The sequence below is a fragment of the Lathyrus oleraceus genome, chromosome 6 (genome assembly GCF_024323335.1).
Source record: "Lathyrus oleraceus cultivar Zhongwan6 chromosome 6, CAAS_Psat_ZW6_1.0, whole genome shotgun sequence".
NCBI lineage: Eukaryota > Viridiplantae > Streptophyta > Magnoliopsida > Fabales > Fabaceae > Lathyrus > Lathyrus oleraceus.
This window is the reverse complement of record NC_066584.1, coordinates 305,758,343-305,766,733: the sequence shown is the minus strand read 5'-3', so window position 1 is coordinate 305,766,733 and position 8,391 is coordinate 305,758,343. Positions and strand designations below refer to the sequence as shown.

The window sequence follows — 8,391 nt, the reverse complement described above, 5'->3', positions numbered from 1 at the left end:
ACTAATTGAAAATTACCTCTAACAGAAGAAAAAACCTTCTCGAAGTCTTATACCCTGCAAACATTTAATTATCTTGATTACATGGACGTTTGATATAATTTTTTAGCAGTTGAGCATTTTTACTAGATTTGCTTTATCTGGTTCAATAAATATATATCATTAAACTTTTCTTACTGGTTTATCTTGTCGTTTTAGTTAATTGGATTCAATCTGAATTTTTCCTTGTTTATGCCTCTAAGGCATTCTTGACTTTACTTTAAATACTATTTGTCCTCCACACAAGGTATTCTTATCTTTCAGTGCAACCTTTGACATTACTTGAATTACCTTTTGAACCTTTACTTCTGAGCAGTTATGACAAGATTGTCCGCCTCTCAGGTAGCAAGGAAGTTTTCTATTAAATGTTGGATTGAATTTAATCCAGAATTACCTTCTTCGCCAAAGTTGGATGCTTTGTTTAAAGCTCATTAACCCCTTTGTAAAAATACCAATATTATTTCAGAAGATACATCGTTTTTAATGGATCGACCAAAGCTATTAATCTTTTTGTTTGCTAATATAATCACCAAGTATTTCTTATTAAAATGAAAGAAGTTATATTTGTTTATCATGAAGTTAAAGTGTTTCTAACACCTTTTACCATGAATGATAATAAAGACAATTGTTAAGGTATTATAGATCTTTAGGGATAATGACTACTTTGAAGATTTTGTGTAATTATTGAATAAGATCAATTACTTTTATGAAGATAAGATATGTCATTATTAGCCGTAAAAAGCTATGTGTTAAATAATTTTACTTCTATTTATCTTGTAGTAATCATAAAATGCTACATGTTGAGTAATTTTATTTTTATTTGTCTGATTGTAATCATAAAAGGTCATGTGAGTCATCTTTATCTTAGAATTATTTGATTTTTTTAGGATAATTTTCAGGATTTACAAGACATTTGAATTTAATTTTCTTTTAAAATTTATGGATAGGGATCAATTTCTTTAACAAAGTACATTCAAAAATTGAGACATTCAATTAAAAAATCCTAATCATTCCAACTCTTCTAAGTAAAACTATAAGAACTTTCTATAAACATAATATTTATACACAATCTCTTCCATATGTATTTTCTATCTTTCCCTTGTACCTTTCTAAGTGTTTTGTTAGAGTATAAAAAATCTCATAGCCGACAATGCAAACTATAATTACTAAAATGAATCAATACGTTATGGAATACGAGTATGTAACAACTGTAACATACTACATTACTACTATTTATAAAATAATTATACGTTATATAATAGTTTTTTCTACTAAACGTTATGCAATAGTTATATAATTGGAACACAATTATATTAAATGTTTAAGAAATTTAAACCGGACAACGAAAAAAAATCACGAAATTTAAAATTACTATTTTTTGGTCAAAGAGTTTAATGTTTTGTGTTGTTATACATTCTTATCATTTATTTTTAATTGCATTGTTTTTAATTTTGCAAAGCAATCCTGACCGTAGGAATTCATTGATATGAAATCAACGGATGTGGTTCAATTGACACAAGATGACAAAATTTGCCTCGAATGTTACACTCTTGAATTTGAACAAAGTTGTTGTCTGTTTCAGATCCATAGTTGCTCAAACATCGCAAATGCTTCTCCAGATTCGAGATCGAATCTTACACTAACCTCATCTTCTCAATCTCATTTCACAGGTAACTTTTCCTTCTTCCTCTTTGCCCGTTTCTATTTTGTTTTGGCTTTTCTAAATTCACAGTATATTTTACCACATTTTCCAAAGTTAAAATTTTGAAATGAACGCATAGCTTTCTTTCTCCTTTGTGTTTTGTGCTTATGTAGAATGTGGTTCTTTTAGATCAATGTGATGTTGTTAAGGTATAGAATAAAGGGGAATTAGAGTATTTAACCGATGTATGAGCAATTAGTTAGCTCTATTCGGATTTGGGTTAAGATTGTTTCAAGCTAATTTTGTTATTGTGTAATCTTAAGCCGTCTCATCTCGAATTAACGACTTAGATCATGAAACTGTGTGGAGTTGCTATTGTAGGCGATTGAGGTCTTTTGTTATGTGATGGTTCAGTTTGTTAGTTGTTAATAGTAGTGTGCCATTTCTGTTGGTATATTGGTTATTTTTAGCAAGTCCTTTGACGGGTAGAGACCTAGGTTGTTATACTTGGTCGGAACGGCACGCGTTAGACTGTGTCGGAACAGAAAATTTGGGTGATGCGGCCGGAATGGCCAAGAAATCGGTAACGGAAACGGCGCGGAACGGTGGTGACATGGCTTGGAACGGCTCTGTCGTGTCTGGTTTTTCTCTTAATTAGAAAATGCTGAGAGGGCTATTTTGTACATTTTGACATTAAAGAAAAGCCTTAATACAGCTCTCAGCAGCTTTTGCTTCACACTTATCATGCCCCCTCTCTGCCCCTCTTTTCCTTCTTGCTTCCATTCATCTTCTCGGCTAACATTCCACATGATGCTTTAACTTTTATTAGAGACTTTAATTAAGTGTTTGTTGCTATGATTTTATTGACATTTGAAAGTATGTTTGTTTAAGAATTATGGTTTATATTTCTAATTATGAATGCTTCGTGAACTTTGAGATATTTTTCTTATAGTTTTTAACAATTATGTGTGTGTTAGTAGTTAATATATTAGTATCCGTGTTGCTAAAATAACGCCGATTTCGTTCTATTTTTTGGGATGGCCGCGCTGCGCCGGTATCCGAGTTTAACAACAAAGGTAGAGACGAGATAGATCTTTATAAATGAGTTTTATGACTGGTTAATCAATTGTGAAAGGAGTGTGCTCCTTTGAGATTCTTCTGTACTTTTCTTTCTCTTTTGCTGTTGAATAAAGAGTTCTAGTCTTTCTCTTGCAATCTTCATTCTTTTGATTACTTTATACTGTTTTGTACTAAAAATGGGGTCCTAACAGATGTAGATTTTGCATTGTAGGTGTATATAGGCCTCACTATGAGTAGAGCATTTTCATCAAAGAAAGCTTCCTGTTTGCCTCCACCACCAACACCGACAACCACAACTGCGAAGTCGAGTTCAAACAGGAGGCAAAGTCCTCGGAGCCCTTTACAGGATCTCTACCGCATTTCCAGCAGCAGCAACGGTAGTGATGCTTCTTCTTCTGTCTCCACTGAAGTCCCAAAGGGTTGCCTTGGGTTCTTGGCTTCCTCTTCTTTCAAAACCCCTGTCAGTAGACCCAAAAATATCACCAAAACACCCAATTCAGGATCTCATGGACTTGTATTAAAACAATCTAAGTCCAATTCCTCGAAGGAGAATCATCCAAATGGCGATAATATTAGGCTGCAAACCAAAACTGTTGTACAAAATAAAGCTAAGAAAAATCCTCCATGTCTCTACCAGTGGCAGTCTGGTAAGAAAACTGGTTCTAGGACTGGCCAAAAGTCTAAGCTTAGTTCGGCTTTGAATGAAAATGGAAAAAATTTATCAGCACCGAAGGAATCAAAGAAAAAGGAGGATGTTAATGCTGTTGAGTCTGCCCATCTCAAATCATCTTACGGAGCTAATTCGTCTCCTTTGAGTAAAAGAGCTTCTGGGTCGGATTTGGATGTCACGGTTTATAGGGAGTCGGAGGATAACCTTAACAGAAGCATTAGTAAAACACCCCCGATTCATAACTCTCTTTCCCCGGAAATACAAGGTAGCTCTTCTTTGGTTTCAACAACAACACCTGCTTGTTATGGTGCAGGCTATATTGTTTCTGGTGTCACCGACAAAAGGAAATGTAGGCCTAGAGGGATTCTAACTGTAGACGAGAACTATTCAGGCTCTGCCAGAAAGGTTGCTAATAGTATTGACGATGATGGTGATGACGATGATGATGAGAAGAAAGCAAAGGATGTTATTAAGGAAGATAGCCCTTCCTTGTTGCCTTCGCCAACGGAAGCTTTAGTGTATTGGCTTTCCTCTCCACGTAGCAAGGGAGATAAAATTCTGGATCGCAAGTCTGAAATTGGACTCATGGAATCCATAACTCTTGGTTCTAGTACTTCACCGTCATCCAGTTCAAAAAGGTTTTGGAATTTATGTGATAGCTCTAAAACGTTTTGGAATGTTAATGATAGCAGTGATTTGTCCGGTGCTGCTAATAACGGGACGAGGAGAAAAATGAGTTCTTCAATTTCTCCAGGCAGTCTTTCTGAATTTCAAGTACCTTTTGATTCCATATTGTTTTCTCCCAAATCATCTCCCAATCGTAGGACAGACAGCTCTGAAAATCTCGTTGATGAGAACTCTCCGTTCTCGCTGAATTCCATTGGCAGTGGAAACGTGATTCGAACTCCACAGTCAGATTCCAGTTCAGATTTACATGTTGAACTGTCCCTGGCGCATGCAGACAATCAAAAGGAAGATGAATTTAACCCTTACTTCAACTCATTCAGCGATGTTCTTCTATCAGATAGCATCCTTCTCAATAGTTCTGTGCCGATGGAGGATTCAGTTAATTCAAGTTTCCAATTTGATTGTTTAACTATGCCTTATGAGTCAATTGAACTCGGAAAACTTCCAAAAGAATTGAATGGTCAGGAACCCTGGTTATCTAGTTCTACTATAGAGAATGGATCAGAATCTCAGAGGATATCATGGAGGGAAGGGTTAATGAGCCAAGTTAATCAGGTGGATGAGTTTGACAGTTGTAGATGTTTGTCAGATGAAGAAGACCTTGCCGATAATGGCTGTGATAGCGATAACGTACCGGGTACTCAAGTCAATATTGAAGTTGATGACAGTAAAAAACCAAACTATGATGTAGGACTCGCTGAAACCGGGGATAAAGAATTGGAAATAGGTAGCCTTGGAAAAGTCGTTTTTTCTGGTGCAGAGTCGATAAGCATGGACGAAGGTGGTGTAGTTGCTTCAAGAGATGATTCAGACTAGACTTTAGGCTTCTTGAACATGTTATTTAAAGTGTGAATTTTAAATAGGATGGAGGAAGAAACTCCTTGGAGGAAGCAATGTTTTTTCTTGTTTTCAGTATTGGAACAGTTTACTGCTCAAGTTGTTGATCAATTCAATAATGGTGGTTACTCTATAACCACTCTTTGAATGTCTTGAGCAATTGGTTCATCCTTAACTAGAAACATATTTACTGACAATTCTTGTTCTTTTACTTCTTTTTTTTCATTTCTAAGTAGCAATTGGTAATGATGAGTAACCTCGAGTTAAGTAATTGAAGAAAATCAAGACAGTTTTTGAAAGCAATCCACCACAAGAGGCTAGTGTACCATAATTGTTTCTAAGTAGGGCTGCTCATGATACATTTATATAAGAAAACCGAACCAAACCGTACTAAAAGGTCATCCGAACCATTTCAGTTTATCTAAAATTGAACCGAATTAAAGTTATTGGTTTGGTATACTGGTTTAGAGTTCCAAACTGTATCACTGTTTTTACCAAATTGAACCATTTATTAAAAAATTGAACCTTTTACTTTTTTTGAATTCGGTTCTAAAACAAGTTGTGTTCGATTTTGGTTCAGTTCTTTTGTCATTTGATTCAGTTCTAAAACAAATTGTGTTCGATTCAACTTTAGTTTTGGTTCGGTTCTTTTGTCATTTGGTTCGGTTCTAAAACTAACTGTTTGTGTAATATGATTCAATTCCCTAACAAAACATTTTGGCTCTATAATTTTGAACAGTCTTAGTTATAAGAATCCTCTCAAACATGGTTTAATTTCTTGCTCAAAAGTAAAATAACCAGAAAATTATAAAGATGTGAATTATATGTGACCTCAAGTCTTCATTTAATCATTATAAATTTTTGAAGATCAACAGATAGAGAACCATTATCGAGTACCTTTTTTTAATCAGAGAACAAATAAATAATTTTGTTGCTTGGAAGTTAGAAGAGTGATTGGTTACTTGACTAAAAGTAAAACAAATTGAACTGATAAAACAATCACAAGATTATCAACCAAATCTAACCAAATCTTTTGCTAATAACTATTCTTAGCCGCAAGTACAACAGAACTGTGAACAAACCTCAAGCACATCCATAACCAAGTTATGTGCCAATTAACAAAAAAACAACAATGTAAAAAAGTTTAACTAACTATTCCAAAACACGGCAACACAGCGATTCGACAGCCTGTTCATAGTAAACAGATCACATATCTCTCTAATTTCTAGACTGCTTTTGTTTTTGGTTTTGGTTTTGGGGTCGTCTTCTTCCTGAACTGTTTCCGGGGAATTGAGTTCTTCATCCCTATAAAAAATAGCAATGCGCCAAAAAGTGCAGCGTTCTGCCACCAAAAGTGAAAACATATATCAGATTGTCATAAAGATATATCCACACAGGGAATATCAAGAGTTTGCATGTATGTACCTGAATAAACTCATTTAGAAGTAAACCGTATTCGGGCTTAGTGGGTCTGTAGTTGTAGAAATCATATAGAATTGGAGTAGTAAGCGCCAGGTACGAAAGCTACAAAGGTAAAGAGGAAAAATTCAGTTTGTAATATATTTTAGGACCAAAGGAATATCAAAAGATTCAAAACTTGAAAACTCTATTAGAAAAATGGTTATGTCTCTATTCATTCTTAAGCTATAAGAGGAATAATTTACCAAAAGAAAGGATCCAAATGTGCTGCCAAACACGAATAGAATTCCTCCAACTCCCTTTAGAAATATGATCGTGGCAACAACTTGACGGACCTGTATAAACATTTCAATCAGAAAGACAACTACAAGTGAAAATTGAGTTCCATTCAGAAAATTCCATAACATAATAGAGGAAGAAAATATAATCTTACATAAGTTGCATTAAAATCTGGTATCCCTACTCCCAATTTGGAGGATAAATTTTTCCTCACAGTCGTGAGCTTGGGAACCAACTCCTTTGAAAATGGTCCACCAGTGGCATCAAATTCATTAAACCTAGCAACATACATTCAATATGAATAAGAAAGTACTAATCGTTATTACAATAATATCATTAGAAAACTAATAATTAATTCAGTAATTCAAACATTTGATTGGCTAAAATCTTGTCAAACAAAGTTATCTGATACACAAGCAAAACACATTCATGAACATCAACACACTGAACTACTTTTACACAAAATATGAAGTAACATAATAACCTTAACCGCGGAAAATGCTGCAATTTACTACAAAAAACACATTCCAAGAAACATTTCTCCAAGACATTGTATCAGAGAAATAAAGTTTAGAGCCATAATCTCGGCACAAGTGCAGATAATATAATAGTAATTTGACCCTTGAAAATGCATGCACAAATGCTAGGCTTCTTTCTATTAAGCTAGCTCCGATATTCTACTCTATTCCACTCAATATATAGACAAAAACATGTAACATCAAAGGAAGCTGAATTCATAAGTGAACACCAGGACTTTCACAATAACAATAAGCAGAAGAAGAAAACTTGAAATGCATGTAACATATGAAATGTTTTATATCAGCTCACAGAATTGGATTTAAATGCAAACTTGAAAATCCTCAATGAAATGAAGGATGCAACTCATAAGGAACAACAATTAAACCCAATATGAATCAATGTTGTCAAAATCTCAGATCTCAGGTTCAAATTTCCCTATGCTACATACAATTCTATAAAGCTGCTATAGCAGCTATTACACAACACTATGTGCTCAAGATAGTTTTAATTGCTACTGCATGATAATTTATGTTCAAGAAAACACAACAATCCCAACATGTAAGCATAATTAAAAAACTTAACGAATCAAAAATTCATATAAAAACCACAAATCAGCATGCAGAGTTATTCCTAATTCATTAACAATGAGATAAAACCCAGATTCTGAATTCTATTAAAAAGAAAACCCAAATCTGAGAAAAATCCATATTCACAAAACCAAAATACAAAGCAAAAAAGATAAAAGGAACCATTTTGAAGTAATGTGAAAAAAATAATGGATCTGAAGGGAGAGGGATAGAGAGAGCTTACATCTGCCATGCGGAGAGGATGAAGAGGGAAGCAAAGAGAACGCGGCCCAGGAAGGAGAAGAACCCCATTTTTCTCTCTCTCTAGCTCTCGCTCACTGTGTTGCGCGAGAAAAACAATGTTGTGAGAGAAAGAGAGGAAGAAATGAGGAAGAGTCTGAGAGTTAAACGACACTGCTCACTTTGGGTTTTGTGTCGTCTTATGTGAATGTCCAATGGGAAGGAATCAAATTATGTTTTATTTGTGAAAATGGAACCAAATTAAGTGTTTTTATAGAATTGGAATAGAGAATCAAATAGTATTGAAAAAGTTTACCACATACCTAAATTATGGCTTCTTATTAATTATTTTACGATTTAATAAAAGAGAAAACAAAAGATGTAATTTAAATCATTTAGTGAATCATATGTATATT

The 8,391-nt window shown here is 34.2% G+C and overlaps 2 protein-coding genes across 2 annotated transcripts; one reads left to right on the top strand and one right to left on the bottom strand.

The window, feature by feature from the left end:
* The first annotated feature begins 1,557 nt into the window (after positions 1-1,557).
* Positions 1,558-5,149, top strand: LOC127093849 (uncharacterized). Its single transcript, XM_051032749.1, has 2 exons — positions 1,558-1,706; positions 2,970-5,149. Exon 2 carries the CDS (start codon positions 2,988-2,990, stop codon positions 4,929-4,931), a length of 1,944 nt encoding a protein of 647 aa, XP_050888706.1. The 5' UTR covers positions 1,558-1,706; positions 2,970-2,987; the 3' UTR covers positions 4,932-5,149.
* An 810-nt stretch (positions 5,150-5,959) lies between these two features.
* On the bottom strand, positions 5,960-8,184 carry LOC127091883 (uncharacterized). Its single transcript, XM_051030607.1, has 5 exons — positions 7,980-8,184; positions 6,805-6,928; positions 6,617-6,706; positions 6,378-6,476; positions 5,960-6,294 (listed from the first exon to the last, which is right to left on the bottom strand). Exons 1-5 carry the CDS (start codon positions 8,045-8,047, stop codon positions 6,178-6,180), a joined length of 498 nt encoding a protein of 165 aa, XP_050886564.1. The 5' UTR covers positions 8,048-8,184; the 3' UTR covers positions 5,960-6,177.
* Positions 8,185-8,391: the final 207 nt, after the last annotated feature.

Coding starts and splice junctions, on each gene's coding strand:
- LOC127091883 (XM_051030607.1), bottom strand. CDS start 8,047: ATGGGGTTCTTCTCCTTCCTGGGCCGCGTTCTCTTTGCTTCCCTCTTC. Junction 6,929..7,979: donor ATCCTCTCCGCATGGCAGAT/GTAAGCTCTCTC, acceptor GTATGTTGCTAG/GTTTAATGAATTTGATGCCA. Junction 6,707..6,804: donor CAGATTTTAATGCAACTTAT/GTAAGATTATAT, acceptor ATGTTTATACAG/GTCCGTCAAGTTGTTGCCAC.
- LOC127093849 (XM_051032749.1), top strand. CDS start 2,988: ATGAGTAGAGCATTTTCATCAAAGAAAGCTTCCTGTTTGCCTCCACCA.